General features: G+C 46.4%; 1 protein-coding gene across 1 annotated transcript in view; it reads left to right on the top strand.

Moving 5' to 3' along the window:
- The window catches only part of LOC143774281 (NXPE family member 3-like), a 161218-nt gene that overhangs the window by 75327 nt on the left and 66874 nt on the right, over nucleotides 1-19017 (top strand). The window contains exon 2 of the mRNA XM_077261708.1: nucleotides 15046-15555. Coding sequence (XP_077117823.1) covers nucleotides 15046-15555 — 510 coding nt within the window. The remainder of the gene's footprint in view (nucleotides 1-15045; nucleotides 15556-19017) is intronic.

Genomic DNA, 19017 nt, shown 5'->3' on the forward strand with positions numbered 1-19017 from the left:
AGATTATTTCTTTACCTCACATAACTTACTAGATCTACCAGTGGAAGCCAAGGTGGGCTCGATACTGTGGTCAGATCACGCCCCAATATATTTTTCAATTTTGTTACATCCACGTACAAAATTGGGCTTCTCATGGCGTTTAAATGAGAATTTACTCCAAGACATGTTATGTAAATCTGACGCTGTAAAAAAGATCTCTAACTTTATAATAGATCACGATGGGGACTCCACATCTCCTCCTATGAACTGGGAAGCTTTAAAAAGCGTAATAAGGGGCGTACTTATTTCTCATGGTGCACGCTTAAAAAGAGAGAGCATTGCAGAAATAATTAAATTGTCAGATCATATTCATAAATTAGAAACACAACATAAGCGAGACCTTAATGCGGTTACATTCGCACACCTATCTATAGCAAGGCAAAAGTTGCTTGCCATACTGGACCAAAAATCTCGATGCTTCAGAGAAAGGCTCCGTAATCGCTTTTACCAATATGGAAATAAAAGCGGCAAACTTCTGGCCAGAAACATTAACCCACGTAGTCCAAATACATTTATCCCCTTCATTAAGGACAAGGGAGGAAGGAGGGTACATAACACCAGGGTCATCCTTTTGGGCTTTAGTGACTATCATAAAGACTTATACAACAGAGTTGGACATTACAAAGACATGTCAACATCTTTACTTCATAACAAAATCAACGCGTATCTTCAACAGAACACTATACCCCTCCTATCGGAAGATAAGGTGTTAGATCTGGAAAGGGAATTTACGTTGGAGGAGGTGTCGGAAACTATTAAAGACTTGAAGCAGGGGAAAAGCCCTGGCCCGGATGGGTATTCAGCCGGTTTTTACAAGCTATTCTCTACATCGTTAAGCCCAATCTTCCTTACAGTTTGCAACTTTATTTCTTTGGGTGGTTCTTTTCCTCCTCAGGCTCTATCCGCTCACATTACAGTGCTACCAAAACCTGATAAGGATCTCTCCCTGTGTAATAATTATCGCCCAATATCTCTAATAAACCTTGACGTTAAAATATATGCAAAGATGATTGCAAACAGATTAGGCCCCCTTCTTCGCAGTTTAATTTATCAAGACCAGGTGGGTTTTGTCCCGGGTCGGGAGGCGTGAGATAACACCATACGGACCATTTTACTGATAGACCGAGCGGGGCGGGGGGGGGGAGGGATCCTATGTGCATCCTGTGGATTGATGCTGAAAAAGCTTTTGACAGGGTGCACTGGGAATTTTTATTCCAGGCCCTGAAGGGGATCGGTTTAGGAGAGAATATGCTCCATAGAATTATGGCCTTATATACCTCCCCTAGCGCCCGGATAAAGGTCAATGGCGCCCTTTCCGATGCGTTTGCAATCAGGAATGGCACGAGGCAGGGGTGCCCACTTTCCCCTCTCCTGTACATCTTAACGATGGAATATCTGGCTACCGCAATACGCAATAACCCCTCCATTAGGGGAGTTGAGCTGCGATTGGAGGAGCATAAGTTGGCACTTTTTGCCGATGACATTCTTTTATACGTCACATCCCCGTTAACCAGCTTTCCAAACATTATCTTAGAGTTGCAGAAGTTTGGTCTCTTAAGCAATTTCAAAATGAACTCCCATAAATCTGAGATCCTTAAGATATCACTACAACTATCTGAGGTGAATCAGCTGCGCACCTCCTTTCCCTTTAGGTGGCGCTTTGATCCGCTTACATTATTATTTAGGAGTCAAAATAACAGTGAAAATTTCTGGACTGTATGACGCAAACTTTAAACCTGCATTACATAAAGTGGAATTAGACCTAGAGAGATGGCACAGACTTCAGCTGTCCTGGTTCCGTAGAATTAGTGTAATTAAAATGGACCTATTACCACGCCTCCTATATTACTTTCAAACAATCCCATTGTAATTACCTGCTTCTTTTTTCTCGCGACTTAAGAAGGCAATCACCCGATTTGTTTGGTCACATACTAGATCACGTACATCATACTTTGTATTAAGCAGATCTAAGCAAATGGGGGGAATTGGACTACCGGATTTTATGGTTTATGGTCGTGCATCAATAGGAACCTGTATCTTAGATCTATATCACAGCAGGAATAGTAAGAAGTGGGTTAATTTGGAAGGTGACCTTATTGGAGGCGATCCTCAAATAACATTATGGAACACGAGGGGAAGAAGGGGGGGAGGGCTTTGCTTGCCCTTTGTGACTAGAAATATGATCTTATTTATCCGGCAGAGCGGCGGGCGCCTACAAACCTCAACATCCCCTGGACCACTTACCCCAATATACGATAACCCTAATTTTCCTGCAGGGCTTCACAGGGAGACCTACCTGAACAAATGTATAGCCTCAAGGCCTATAATATATGACTACTAGTGTTGAGCATTCCGATACTGCAAATATCGGGTATTGGCCGATATTCGCTGTATCGGAATTCCGGTACCGAGTTCCGATATTTTTGCGATATCGGAAATTGGAATCGGAAGTTCCCACAGTGCAAAAATGCAGTTTAATTGAGTGTGGGCAGTGCGTGGGCGGAGACTGTGTGTCTCTGTGCGGGCGGGGTCTGTGCGGGCCCGTGGGTGGTCTGTGCGTGCCTGCCGGGGGGTCTGTACGGCCTCTCCGGGGTCTGTGCGGCCTCTCCGGGGTCTGTACGGCCTCTCCGGGGTCTGTGCGGCTTGCCGGGGGGTCTGTACGGCCTCTCCGGGGTCTGTGTGGCCTGCCGGGGGTCTGTACGGCCTGTTGGGGGGTCTGTACGGCCTGCCGGGGGGTCTGTATGGCCTGCCGGGGGTCTTTGTGTCTGTACAGGCATCGTCCGATGGGACTACAAGTCCCATCGGGCTCTGCCTGCTACAATGACAGTGATTGACACATTAGCCAATGATGGGACAGTAGTAGTCCCATCATCCGGCTAATGTGTTGAATGTAAAAAAAAATAATACTACATTCATACTACATACATACATGCTACATACATACTACATACATGCTACATACATGCTACATGCATACTACATACATACATGCTACATACATACATGCTACATACATACTACATACATACATGCTACATACATACATGTTACATACATACATGCTACGTACATACATGCTACATACATACATGCTACATACATACATGCTACATACATGCTACATACATACATACATGCTACATACATACATGCTACATACATACATGCTACATACATACATACATGCTACATACATACATGCTACATACATGCTACATACATACTACATACATACATACATGCTACATACATACATACTACATACATACATGCTACATACATACATACTACATACATACATACATACATACATACTACATACAATACATTCATACATTACATACATGACATACATATAGACATACAGTACATTAAACATAGATTACATACTCACCATTACTTGTCACTTTGTTCCCAGAGGCCAGTGTCATCTGTAAAAAAATATGAAAAAAAACAACCAATATACTCCCTGTCCGCAGAAATCCACGAGTGTCCCACGACGATCTCCCGTGGAGAACGGCAGCAACATCTGTTGCAACCGCTCTCTAGGGGCCCCAGGAACACAATGATGGGAGGAAGGTATCCTTCCGCCACTGTATTCCTCCGCCGCTGTAAAAAAAAAAGTCCCTAGTCTCACTTTATGGCATTGCTGTATGAGAAATTTTCCCGCGCAGCTTTTTGCCATAAAGTGAAACTTTGAACTTTAGTAACCTCAGTGATGCACTGCAGGAGCCATTGTCTCCTGTCAGTGTGTCACTGAGGGTCCTATAGAGCAGTGACATCACCCGATGTCACTGTTCTATAGGGGAGATCGTCGTGGGACACTCGTTATTAATTGGACTACGGCGGACAGGTAGTATGCGGTTTATTATTTTACGTTTTTTGCAGGCGCTGAAGTATGGTAAGTATGGTGAAATGAAGAATATTAAAATACTTTTTCCTAATGTGTGAATGTTTTATTAACCCTTTCTTACTATTCGATTAATAACGGATAGGCGTCTTATTGACGCCTCTCCGTTATTAACCCGGCTTAATGTCACCTTACAATAGCAAGGTGACATTAACCCCTTATTACCCCATATCCCACTGCTACACGGGAGTGGGAAGAGAGGGGCTAAGTGCCGGAGTTGGCGCATCTTGCAGATGTGCCATTTCTGGGGCGGCTGCGGACTGGTATTTGTAGCCGGGGGGGGGGCAATATCCATGGCCCCTCTCTAGGCTATGAATATCAGCCCGCAGCTGTCTGCGTAGCCTTTCTGGCTATAAAATATAGGGGGACCCCACGTCATTTTTTTGGGGTCCCCCTATTTTAATAGCCAGTAAAGGCTACGCAGACAGCTGAGGGCTGATATTCATAGCAGGCTACAAATATTGGCCCCCGGCCATCGGCTTTCCCCCTCTGGCGCAGAGAATTGCGCGGGAGCCCACACCGTTTTTTTCCGTTTATTTATTTTTTATAATTCAACGCTCATAAAGGCCTCTTTCACGCTTGCGTCGGTACGGGTCCGTCGCTATGCGTCGGGCCGATGTACCGACACACGTTGTGAAATTTGTGCCCGACGTGGGCAGCGAATGCAGTTTTTCAACGCATCCGCTGCCCATTCTGAAGTGCGAGGAGGAGGGGGCGGAGTTTCGACCACACATGTGCGGTAGAAAATGGCGGACGCAAAAACGTTCACTTGAACGTTTTTTCGTGCCGACGGTCCGTCAAAACACAACGGATCCGTTGCACGACGGACGCGACCTGTGGTCATCTGTCGCTAATACAAGTCTATGGGGAAAAAACGCATCCTGCGAACACATTTGCAGGATCTGTTTTCTTCCGCCAGATCCGTTTTTTTCCGCCGGATCCGTTTTTTTCCGCCAGATCCGTTTTTTTTCCGCCAGATCCGTTTTTTCCTGCCAGATCTGTTTTTTCCGCCGGATCCGTTTTTTTCCGCCAGATCCGTTTTTTCCACTGTATCTGTTTTTCCACTGTATCTGTTTTTTTCCGCCGTATCCGTTTTTTTCCGCCGTATCCGTTTTTTCCACTGTATACGTTTTTTTCCGCTGGATCCTTTTTTTTCCACTGTATCCGTTTTTTTCCTCCGGATCAGTTTTTTTCCCCCAGATCCGTTTTTTTCTCATAGAGTTGTATTAGCGCCGGATTGCGCCTGATGGCCACACGTTTCATCCGTTTTTTGCAGGATCCATCAAAAAAGCTGTTTCCGGCGAAAAAACGCACAGCGATGGATCTAGCAAAAAACGGATGAAACAGATGTGAAATGATGAATCCGGCCTCCGAATCCGTTTTTTCATGCATGTTTCCATTCAAATCATGAACATTTTCCGTTTATTTCCAAAAACTGCATCAAAACCGGTCAAAAAACGGAACGAAAACTGCATCAAAAACAGCATCAAAAGCCGCATCAAAAACAGCATCTAAAACCGCATCAAAAACTGCACCAAAAACTGCATCAAAAACCGCACCAAAAACCAGCATCAAAACCTGCACCAAAAACTGCACCAAAAACTACATGTCGTGTTTTGGCGGACCGTCGGCACGAAAAAACGTTCAAGTGAACGTTTTTTTGTCCATCACTTCCGCCATTTTCTAACGCGCATGCGCGGCAGAAACTCCGCCCCCTCCTCCCCGGACTTCATAATGGGCAGCGGATGCGTTGAAAAACTGCATCCACTGCCCACGTCGGGCACAAATTTTACAACGTGTGTCGGTATGTCGGCCCGACGCATAGCGACGGACCAGTACCGACGCAAGCGTGAAAGAGGCCTTTATGAGCGTTGAATTTAAAAAACCCCCAAAATAAACGGAAAAAAACGGCGTGGGCTCCAATGCGCCGATTCCGGCACTTAGCCCCTCTCTTCCAACTCTTGTGTAGCGGTGGGATATGGGGTAATAAGGGGTTAATGTCACCTTGCTATTGTAAGGTGACATTAAGCCGCCTTAATAACGGAGAGGCGTCAATAAGACGCCTATCCGTTAATAATCCAATAGTAAGAAAGGGTTAATTAAACACGCACACATTAGGAAAAAGTATTTTAATATTCTTCATTTCACCATACTTACCATACTTCAGCGCCTGCAAAAAACGTAAAATAATAAACTGCATACGAACGAGTGTCCCACAACGATCTCCCCTATAGAACAGTGACATCAGGTGATGTCACTGCTCTATAGGACCCTCAGTGACACACTGACAGGAGACAATGGCTCCTGCAGTGCATCACTGAGGTTACCTTAGGACAAATCTCACTTTATGGCAAAAAGCTGCGTGGGAAAATTTCTCATACAGCAATGCCATAAAGTGAGACTAGGGACTTTTTTTTTTACAGCGGCGGAGGAATACAGTGGCGGAAGGATACCTTCCTCCCATCATTGTGTTCCTGGGGCCCCTAGAGAGCGGTTGCAACAGATGTTGCTGCCGTTCTCCACGGGAGATCGTCGTGGGACACTCATGGATTTCTGCAGACAGGGAGTATATTGGTTGTTTTTTTTCATATTTTTTTACAGATGACACTGGCTTCGGGGAACAAAGTGACAAGTAATGGTGAGTATGTAATTTATGTTTAATGTACTGTATGTCTATATGTATGTATTGTATGTAATGTATGAATGTACTGTATGTAGTATGTATGTAGTATGTATGTATGTATGTATGTAGCATGTATGTATGTATGTAGTATGTATGCAGTATGTATGCAGTATGCAGCATGTATATATGTATGTATGTAGCATGTATGTAGTATGTATGTAGTATGTATGCAGTATGTATGCATGTAGAATGTATGTAACATGTATGTAGTATTTTTTTTTTTTTTTACATTCAACACATTATCCGGATGATGAGACTACTACTGTCCCATCATTGGCTAATGTGTCAATCACTGTCAGTGTAGCAGGCAGAGCCCGATGGGACTTGAAGTCCCATCGGACGATGCCTGCACACTGCACAGAGGCCCAGCACGCCGCTCAGAGACCCCCCCACGCCGCACAGAGACCCCCCATGCCGCAGAGAGACCCCCCATGCTGCACAGAGACCCCCCCACGCCGCACAGAGACCCCCCACGCCGCACAGAGACCCCCCTACGCCGCACAGAGACCCCCCCACGCCGCATAGAGCCCGGGCAGCCCGTATACAGAGCCCCGGCAGGCACGTACAGACCCCGCCCGCACACACAGACACTCAGTGTCCGCCCACGCACCGCCCACACTCTTCCCCCCTCCGGAACAGGATGTGGCAGGAGAGAAAGGGCTTATTTACGTTCCGATACTTGTGTCCCATTGACTTGTATTGGTATCGGGTATCGGTATCGGCTATATCCGATATTTTTTGGATATCGGCCGATCCAATTCGATACCGATACTTTTGAATATCGGAAGGTATCGCTCAACACTAATGACTACTTAATTCAGACCGGTATCAAACCTCTACATGAAATATATCAAGGGGAGGAGCCTCCTACGGGTACCTGGTTTTTCTATGAACAATTAAAAAGTTTCATATACACAACATCTAAACAGAACAACATTGTAAGAGCATTGACCCCTTTTGAGAAACTTTGTATTGCTGAGGTCCACACGGTCCACACGGTCTCTTTACTATATAATCTTTTCCAAAGGGGTCAAACCCCAACGCACAATTTTCCAATATTTTTTTCGAAATGGGAGACTGACTTGGGGATATCTTTATCTCAAGAGGAGAGGGACAAGATCCTATTATTTACTTTTAGGACCTCGTTGTCCTCTGTGTCGCAGGAGAGGTGCTATAAGATCTTGTCGAGGTGGTATAGATGCCCTTCCTTGGTACATACTATGTTCCCGGTGATTCCAGATACATGCTGGAGATGCGCAGAGGTAAAAGGGAACATATGTCCATATCTGGTGGGATTGTCCGCCCATAAAGAAATTGTGGATGTCAATTGTTGATCTCTTTAATAAACTATCTATTCGTAAGGCCCGGCCCACGGCACAATTAGCCCTCTTGTCCTTATGTCAAATTGTCGATGTCTGGGTTTAAGAAGAATCTCTTCAGACATTTCCTCACGGCTGCTAGGAACTTGATTCCCCGGTATTGGAAACAAGAAAAATTCCCCTCATGTTCTGAATTTGTTGCGGAACTTAATGATATTTATAGAATGGAGCAATTGATAAATCAGACTACTGGGGATCCTACCAAATTCTACAACACTTGGGCTCCATGGATGGCATTCAGAGAAACTCCAGAATTAGACATACGGCTATCTAGACCCTGATCTATATTTGGAATAGCTCCAGATGGCTTTACATTCTGAAAACTGTTTATCTCATTTAATCTGCTTCCATGATCTGAAACCAATTTCAACAATTTACCATCTTCTCCATCATTGGATGGGGGGGGGGTTCACCCAAGGGAGGGAATCCAGGTCCCCCGTACCCAATTACCTATAATACACCTTCTTGTCCTTGTCTCTATTCTTTTCTTTTTCTCTTCTTTCCTCCTTTTATTATCTTTTCTTCTTTCAAATTCTCCTCATCTTACATGTGATATCTACTATCAATACATGTAATTTAGCATTTGGAGTTACGAACAGTTTTTCCGATGATTGCCTATTATAATAATAACAACTAACATTATTAAACTGGATAAGAGTTAATATTGGCATTGGCCAGTAGCGTAGCTACCAGGGGGGCAGAGGGGGCGGTCGCCCCGGGCCCTGTGCTCTGAGGGGGCCCACCCGGAGCTACGCTACTGTCAGGGCCGGCGTTAGGGGCCCCTGCCTCCGGGCAATGTTTATCTTTACTTTCCCCTGCGTTTGTACTGTGTATGTAGCTAAAGTAACATGCACGGTACAAACACTCACAGGGGGTCAGCAGAGAGAAGAGAAGGCCTCCAATCAGAGTGCAGGGAGTGAGTCATGTGATCGCTCTTCTGCAGTCTGTGGAGGAGAGGGGGAAGGGAGGCCACTCACCCAATCCCGGCTGAGCGCGCTCTGCTCAAAGCTCCTGTGCTGCAGAGAAGCAAGTGATCATCATCATCAGCAGCAGCAGCAGCCGGGGACACAGGGGGGACTCTGCCTGTGACTGTGAGCTGAGCTCACTGCCTGCACATGATGTCTGCAGCATCTGACTGGGAGGAGCAGCCCCCAGGACCAGAGGACACTCTCCACACAGCATGATGAGTATCTTGGCACATGTCATTTGCTATTTCATATGTCTGATCTGTTGCCTTGAATACATACATACAGGCACAGTATATAAAGCAATGAAGGTTCTTAAAGGGAACCTGTCACCCCGTTTTTTAAAGATGAGATAAAAATAGCGTTAAATAGGGGCAGAGCTGTGCTTTACATTAGTGTCTTTTTTGTGCCTTTATTCCCCAGCTATGCTGCCGAAATACCTTTGTAAAGTCGCCATTTTGGGCTGTCACGCTGGTCTGGTCAAATGGGTGTGGTGACAGCGCTGTTTCTCCCCCAGATCTTGCTTATCTGTCCGTTGGTGGTGTAGTGGTTTGCACATGTCCAGCTGCCGAATCCACTGCGCAGGTGAAGGAAAAGAGCGCGATCTGCGCTGTTACCCTGGTGATCGGTGGGGGCGGCCATCTTCCTGAGGCCGCACGTGCGCAGATGGAGTGCTTTGCTGCACGGGGCTTCAGGAAAATGGCCGCGGGATGCCGCGCGTGCACAGATGGAGATCGCGGCGGCCATTTTCCTGAAGCCCCGGGAAGCCGCGCACTCCATCTGCGCACGCGCGGCCTCAGGAAGATGGCCGCCCCCACCGATCACCAGGGGAATAGTGCAGATCGCGCTCTTTTCCTTCACCTGCGCAGTGGATTCGGCAGCTGGACATGCGCAAACCACTACACCACCAACGGACAGATAAGCAAGATCTGGGGGAAAAAACAGCGATGTCACCACGCCCATTTGTCCAGACCAGTGTGAGTGACAGCCCAAAATGGCGACTTTACAAAGGTATTTCGGCAGCATAGCTGGGGAATGAAGGCACAAAAAAGACACTAATGTAAAGCACAGCTCTGCCCCTATTTAACGCTATTTTTATCTCATCTTTAAAAAACGGGGTGACAGGTTCCCTTTAAACTTGTATGTCTTGTTTATCCTGCAATCTGGACAGACACTGAACACTGACATGTGATCGATAAGTGTCTTCGCACATAATTTATTTACTGCTGATTAGCTTATGAGAAGGAGAATGGTTATTTTCTTAAGTTTGCGAGCGGCTGGAATCTTGCAGGATGGCTTTTACGTGTGGGAGCCTGTCATCATATAAGGTCCGGCCAACATCTGTACGCCCTCACATAGTGTTCTAGAATGCTCTCTATGTCCCCAATCCTCTATGCAAGGCACAAAAAAGAGCTTTTATTATAATCACGGATGGCGCAGTCCGGGCGTCACAGTCTTGATCCGGCGCCGACCCTCTTCCTGTGATCGCTGTCCCTCTTCGTGTGGAAGATGCGTCCTACATCATGCATTCAGTGTCCTCTATCGCACTCCCGTGCAGGTGCACTTCTCTTTGCCCTGCTGAAGTCAGAGCACAGTATTGTAGTGCGCATGCGCCAGCTTTATTTCCAGGTAATCAGCGCCCTTTGGCCTTTCCCAGCACATACGCACTACAGTACTTGGCTCTGCTTTCAGCAGCGCAGACAGAAGTGTGCCTGCACAGGAGCGCGATGGGTGACACTGTGTGGATGACGTAGGATGTGTCATCCAGATGAAGCAGTAATGGAGGATGGCGATCTTAAGTCAAGACCAGCGATGCCTTGGTGAGAGCCATTGGTGAGTATAATGAGAGATCATTTTTATGCCTTGCGGAGGGGATTGGGGACACATTTACAGCCTTCCTTATAGAGGCTGCCTATGGGAGCTGCATAATACTATATAGTCTTCCTATGTGAAGGGCATTATACTATAGAGTCTGCCTATGGGGAGTGCATGATACTATATGGAGGCCTATGGGGAATGTATTATACCATATTGAGGACTATCTAGAGGGCCATCATTCAGTGTGGAGATTACAGCGACGGGGCCATCATACAGTGTTGGAGCCAGTTTGGGGGATATTAACGGGTCAGTATATACAGTGAGGGGGCATCATACTGTGTATAGGGGAGCTGTACAGTGGGGGAGACTCGGGACTTTATTAAATGTAAAGTGGGCACTTATTCTTACAGGGGAACTCAGGTTACTGTGACTATCAAAGGGTCACACACAGAGGGCATTATTACTTTCTAGGGGACAAAATGTGGGCACTGTTTTCTAGGGCACTTGCACCTGACATTACTATATTATAGAGGGGTGCTTTAGAATTTAGAGGGCACAGAGAACCACACAGCAGGTGCAGTAATAGGGACACATATGGCAGCAGCGGCTCAGTATTGGGGTATCAGGGGCATTAATAGGGACACATATGGCAGCAGCGGCTCAGTATTGGGGTATCAGGGGCAGTAATAGGGACACATATGGCAGCAGCGGCTCAGTATTGGGGTATCAGTGGCAGTAATAGGGACACATACGGCAGTAGCGGCTCAGTATTGGGGTATCAGGGGCAGTAATAGGGACACATACGGCAGCAGAGGCTCAGTATTGGGGTATCAGGGGCAGTAATAGGGACACATACGGCAGCAGCGGCGCTGTATTGGGGTATCGGGGCAGTAATAGGGACACATACGGCAGCAGCGGCTCAGTATTGGGGTATCGGGCAGTAATAGGGACACATGGCAGCAGCGGCTCAGTATTGGGGTATCAGGGGCAGTAATAGGGACACATATGGCAGCAGCGGCTCAGTATTGGGGTATCAGGGGCAGTAATAGGGACACATACGGCAGCAGCGGCGCTGTATTGGGGTATCGGGGCAGTAATAGGGACACATACGGCAGCAGCGGCTCAGTATTGGGGTATCGGGCAGTAATAGGGACACATACGGCAGCAGCGGCTCAGTATTGGGGTATCAGGGGCAGTAATAGGGACACATATGGCAGCAGCGGCTCAGTATTGGGGTATCAGGGGCAGTAATAGGGACACATACGGTAGCAGCGGCTCTGTATTGGGGTATCAGCAGAATGAGGAGTTTGTGCAGGTTGGGAATAGATGGTGATGTGATGGGGCTGGAATATGAGAAGTGAAATGTGTCTTTGTTGTATTCTCTGCAGATGAGTTGTAGCTGGAAGATGTTGTCATGTCGGTCTGGGCCAGATGGAAAAGACGGGAAAAATGAACAATTCTTATCAGAAAGAACGTCAGAGGTAAGTCATTATCTGTAACTGTGCAGTGATCTGTTATATGTTCTGTAGGACTGGTATCTACCACTGACCATATGGCGGTAATATCAGTGTTGGTCTTTATATGGAGATTATTTTCAGTAACAGCGCGGTCATCTGCTGAGGTTCTCCTCCACTATTAGGGTGCATCACCGAATTGTAATCAAGGTTACCTGGTTAGGGGCCCACTCAGAAGCTTCGCCCCCCCTGGACCAAAACCCTAGCTACGCCTCTGGCATTGGCATATAAAACCTTGAAATTGTTGGGACATTAACTTTATGACAGAAATGTAAACTGTATTCTCTTAATTAGACTGATTGTGTTCCTACTTTATTTCATTTCTGTATTGTTTATTTGCTTCAATAAACATGATTTAAACAAAACTTCTTGAATGTGGTTTTGCGCACCTTGAGGGGTGCAGTTTTTAGAACGGTGCCACTTTTGGGTATTTTCTATTATATTGACCCCCCCAAACTGACTTCAAATGTGAGGTGGTCCTAAAAAAAAATGGTGTTGTCAATTTTGTTGGAAAAATGAGAAATCGTTGGTCATCTTTTAACCCTGCATCACTTACTGGGCTGCTTGCTGTAGTTTTGAAAAAAAAACAACAAAACCCTGTTTTTTCTGCTGTAGATCTAGCAGTTCTCTGAATGCTGAACCCTTTATAGCCCCGCCCAGACACCTGATTGGCTGCTTTTCATGTACATTGTGCATAGGTAGAAAGCTGTCAATCAGTGGTGTGGGTAGGGTTGAATACCTGGAAGTAGGTTTACTAGTCCCCCAGTGATAATCTCCTGCTGATAAAACAATGATTTTATTAATATTACAGCAGTGACACATCACTGGAATCAGGGTCTCTCCTGCCTGACCCTCGTCACTTCTTGGTTCTTCTGCCGGTGTCCCTTGATGGCTGTCAATCAGCGGTGACAGAAGTGGCTGCAATGGTCTTGTGTCGCCCAAACCATGAACGAGATCGGCAAGGAGACTGTTTCCTCCGGCTTCAGATAGCATTATACATATATTGATTTATTTTATAGAAATAATTTTTGTACTCCACATCTTGGTTATTAAGTGGACAATCCCAGTAATCAAATTGGTGTAGTATGTTAGCAGGTGCGTAGGATGCAGTGACACACAGGAGGCAGAGCAAGGGTTAACAGGTTCTTTATACATATAAACAGTGTTGGTACAAGCAGGGGGTAGCGGATGTGAACTTGAGGATGGGAGAAAGTCAAATGCAGAAGAAAGTAATAGGTTAACTTATCAGTCTCTGTGCGCTGGAGGAAGGTGGCTGGAAAATCCCTCGGCAGCGCCGCAGGCCTCGCGAGATGTCTCCGATCCGGTCCCGCAGAAGAGCGATGCCCTGTCTCCTGGCGATGATGAATCCTTCTGGTTCTTCGGCACGGGATCTCCTGATCTGGGCACACAGTGGGGTAGAGGTAATGGTCGGTGGTACAGTGGGAGAAACGGAAAGTTCAGTAGACAAGGCCGCAGTAGGAGCACACAGTCCAGGGGACACAGCCACAGGCACGGGCCAGTCCTCAGCAGGCACTGCAAGGATGGGACTAAGCAATGCCTCCGCGGTGGTGAGCAGAGCCAAGGAATGCACTCTATCCTGGTCACTACCTGGTGCAGATGTCTCTTTGGGCTGGGGGTAGTATGTGTAGGCAGTATAGCTAGCCGGGAATACAGGGACAGCTAGCTGGCGTGGGTCCGTCGAGAAGGAGTCAAGTGTCTCACTACTCATAGGCTCGTTCTCCCCGAAAAGTCTCATCTTCCTGCTCAGACTGCTATTTATGTCGGACCCGCCCCCATCAGCTAGGTGTCCTGAACTGCTCCGGTCTGAAATTTCTTCCCCCTGAATCACTGGTGACAGTCCCGACACGCAAGACACGGAATATGTTGGCGCTATATAAATAATATTATTATTATTAGTTGGCTCTCCTCCCTACATTGGTATAGGCATGGGTGATGTTCCTGGACATGTGCTGGTAGAAGGTGGGGACGCCACATCGGGAGAAATAGTGGTGGCTGGGGACCGAGTACTGAGGGACCAAATTTCTACACCTGTAGCAGGCCATTTTTGTTTTTATTTGTGAACAACGAGTTTTCACACAAACTAAGTTCTACTGTGTATATGAAAATAGTCAATTTTTGAACAACTAAGTTTGTAGCAGGCCAGTTTTCCTTTTTTATTTCAATCCAATTAAATTTCACACAAGACAGATCCTGCAGTGTGCAGGCGCTGGGTCTCTCTGAACTTTGCCGGCACCTGCTCGCTGCAGTACTTTGCTGGCAATTACTGCATATTTATTGGCTGTGTAATAGGTGCAAACAAGTGAGGAGGGAATTCGTGCTTCAAATCCGAGCACCAACCAATCCTGTCCAGTGCCAAGCACACTGGGGCACCCAGTCATATCTGAGTATCACCAATCACATTTGCTCATCTCAAGTGGCAAGCCAATGCATAACTACTGTATATACAAACCATAGACATATCTATAATTATAGATGTGTAAAGCGATAGTATAAGCCATGCTGTGCCTTTACAGAGCAAAACATCCAGCGCAAGAAGGCTCCGTGTAAATAATATGGCCACAACTTGACATCTGGAAAATTGAAAATAAATAATTGATATGATAGGACTTCTCCATAGAGTATAAATAATGCTGGGAATATAATTGGAAAGATGATGAAGTCAAATAAACTTCTCCACGATTGTCTATTACAACACCTAACTTTCTTGTATCATCAGTTTTTCTACAGGTTCCTAGCGGTGGACAATATGGATGAATACAGACCTCCACCATTCAAGGTGTTCAAACAACCCAACATCAGCAACTCCTTTACGACGGTCTTTCCAATGAAGTCCAGTTTATCAGAACTTCTCAAGCTCATTGACTGGCCTGAGCCTCCATCAACTGTCAGTCACGTTAATTTCTCAACAAGTCCCGAGAAATGTGATTACCATTTGTTAAATCCGCGGGATATGTATAGGGTTGGTGAGTTTCTGAAAGTGTTAATCACGGCTCGTGATCACTTTGGACGACCTAAGAACTATGGTGGAGATTTCTTCCAGGCTAAGCTTCATTCCAGAAAAGTGAAGGCCGGAGTGACAGGACAGGTGAAGGACCATGGTAATGGTAGTTATGTAGCTACGTTCCTCCTTCCGTGGACAGGGGAGGCTGAAGTGCACATCAGGCTAATTCATTCCAGTGAGGCTGTGGATGTTCTGAAGAAGAAGAGAGAAAGTCATCCTGGAAAGGTGATCCAGCTTATAAAATATCTATCTAGTGACATCTAGATCAAATTTGTGCTCATTCTTGGACAACCTAATTTCCCTAGTGACCAGATTGTATCTGTGTTTGTGTGAAAGTTCTCATGAAAGACTGTATTCATATTTGTATACTATCTTGGCTCCGGCCATTAATAATTCTTCCACAGCTGTATTACCTGAGGAGCCCGTGAAGTCAAAGGAGCACTTTCTGTCATTTTTTTTTATTTCTTCATTTGTTAGCAGTCAGGTCTGTGTTACGCCGAATAATACTTACCTTTCCAGCCGGCGCGCTCCCGACGCTCCTCCTCGCTCCTCTCCGTCTGGATTCCCTGGTGCTCGTCCCTTCGGCGGTCCGCGCATGCGCAGACGGGCTCCTCTTACTGCTGGGGCTTCTGGGAGGTCGTGACCCATTGGTTCCGCCCCCAATATGGCGGCACCCGTCAGGTATTTCTCTCCTGCATTCATCCAGGTAAGACGCCATTGCATCTATTGTGTTTGTCGGCTTCTAGCCGGCATCCCTTTAGTTTCTTTTGCTCCACTAGCGTTTACCCTGTCTAGGTTCCTGTCTCATTCTCGTCTTCCCTGCCAGTTGTGTGTTCCTGCCGTCTCGCCAGTCCTGAGTTCCTGTCATCCCTGCCAGTCCTGTCTTCCTGCCGTCTCGCCAGTCCTGTGTTCCTGTCATCCCTGTCAGTCCTGTGTTCCTGTCATCCCTGTCAGTCCTGTGTTCCTGCCGTCTCAGCCAGTCCTCTGTTCCTGACGTTCCCTATTTATCGTGTGTCTCCTCCATTCCGGTCAGTACATTTTCTCGGCAGTCTCTGCCCGTCCAGTGTCTCTTCCGATCTGTTTGCCTCAGTGACTCCATCTCTCTCCTGTCCTCTGACCCATCTTTGGTCCTATCTTCAGTCATCCCTTTGGCTCCGGCAGTTGCGGCTTCACCCTCCTTGGGCCTGTCCCAAACACTCCCTGTATAGGGGGTGGCTCCATCTGGTCCGCTCGCCTTTGGGGGCTCTGGAGCCGTGACCCAGAGGGTCCACTTCTCGGGTTCTAATAGTCTGTATATGTAATTAGTGCAGTAATATACTCACCAGTTGCCATCTTCTGCTCTTTTTGACCTCATTTGTAACCTGCCAAATCACACAGTGATTTCTGTGTGGAGCGGTGACTTTTTTCAATGTAAGTCTATGAAACTTAGACTGAGATTCTCTATAAAATTCAAACAAATGCTGTGGGGTCTAAGGGGTAACGTTTCTCCTTATGGAGAGTGACATACCATCTCTGGCTTGTCAAGGTAAGGAGGCTTATTCGCCGTGCAATGCTCCTCTGGGAATTTAAATATGCAAATTGCCTCTTCTGAGAAAAAGAGGACTTTACTCTATAGCGCCACCTATTGGAAGTAGCGATACTTACCTTGACAAGCCAGAGATGGTATGTCACTCTCCATAAGGAGAAACGTTACCCCTTAGACCCCACTCCAGAGCCTCTCACCTAGCCAAATCAGTTCTCATGCTTCGCACTGACGAGGGCCAATAGCCCGAAACACCATGTCTGCGAATTGAGATACTGATTTGGCTTTTATCCTAAGTCATATTGCACGACTCGTTAAAGGGTTGATTGTGACTTATATATATAACAAATGCTGTGTGATTCGGCAGATCACAAATGCATTCATGTGATACTGGAGCTCTGCTGGAAACGTCAGAAAAGTACTACTGGTGAGTAAATTACTCAACTGTCATGGTTTCATCACTGACTGTGGCCTAGGAATGCTGTGAGTGAGAGCTCAGCCACCCCATGGAATCTGTAGTGTGCTGGACTGTCAGTTTTGGGAGTGACAGTTCAGTCATCCAATCTAATCCTGTAGTGTGCTGGGTTGTCAGCATTTTGATTGACAGCCCTGCTGCTCATTCTGATCTAGCCTGTGGGCGTTTCCACACGTCTCCTGTCCTCAATTATTTGCACGGTTTTTAGCTTGCTGTGATCAGCACATTGTCAGTTGTAGCTTAGCTTGGTTAGGTGTGTTTGCTTGCTCTCTGTATGACTTTTTGATCTTGTTTCTGAACTTCGGGCTTGTCATGACTATTCGTTTGGATTATCCCTTCTGCTTTTGACGCTCTCTGATTTCAGGTATCTGATCTTGGACTTGGCTCCTGACTATGTCCTCCTTTATCTTGATGTACCCTCCTGGCATTTGACCCTGGACTGCTATCACACCACGCCCTTTCATTATCCCTATGTACTAAGAGCTCTCCTGGTATCTGACCTCAGACCCTTTGACCAGGGTTGGCATTAGGGGCAGGCCAATTAGGCATTTGCCTAGGGCCCACACTACCCCAAGGGCCCCAGTCAGTGGCGTACCGCTAATAGCAGCAGATCACATGGCCGCTTTGCGGCCTGTGAGTGAGCGGGGTCCGGTGCCAGTGCCCCCCCATATTCAACTGTATCAGCATCATAGATGCCAATACAATTGAAAGCAATGATGGAGGAGAGCGCATCAGCTGACACTCCCTCTCCTATCATCAACCCTCTGCTTTTGACACAGGGGGCATGATGACATCACTTCATCGCACACCACGCTGTGTCATGCAGTGGAGTTGCTAAGGTGAGGAGACGCACTGCGGAGACCGGGGCAGGGAATGAGGAGAGGAGTATTGCATTTATTTATTTTTTAAATCAGTGAGTACATGGTGGCAATAATACTGTAGGATTATGGCCTGCATTATACTATATGTACTCTATGGGGGTGAATTATACTCCTGTGGAGTTTCATTATACTCCTATGAGGCTGCATTATACTCTGGTGGTGCTGTATTGTATTTTATAGGGCATCATTGTATCTCTGTGGGATTGCATTATACTGTATGGGGGCTGCACTATACTGTATGGGGCTGCATTATTCTAGATGGGGTTATTATTATTTTTATTTATTTATATAGCACCATTAATTCCATGGTGCTGTACATGAGAAAGGGGTTACATACAGGGTTATAGATATCATTTACAGTAAACAGGTTTACAGTGACACACTGGTACAGAGGGGAGAGAGGACCCTGTCCTTGCGGACTTACATTCTATGGGATAGTGGGGAAGAGACAGAAGGTAGGGGTGAGGCGGCGGCGGCTCTGGCGGTGGTGAGGCATTATACTTTATGAGGCTGCATTATACTCTGGTGGTGCTGCATTGTATTTTATAGGGCATCATTATATCTCTGTGGGACTGCATTATACTTCATGTGGCTGCAATATACTTTATCGGGCTGCAATACACTCTATGGGACTGCATCATACCTCTGTGGGACTGCATTATACCTCTACAGGAGCTGCATTATACTCCTGTGGGGTGCATTATACTCCTGTGGGGCTGGAATATACTTTATGTAGATACAATATACTCTATGGGGTTGCATTATACCTGTTACATTATACTGTATGGGGGCTAAATCAAGACAAAAAG

Source organism: Ranitomeya variabilis, chromosome 5, assembly GCF_051348905.1.
Source record: "Ranitomeya variabilis isolate aRanVar5 chromosome 5, aRanVar5.hap1, whole genome shotgun sequence".
NCBI lineage: Eukaryota > Metazoa > Chordata > Amphibia > Anura > Dendrobatidae > Ranitomeya > Ranitomeya variabilis.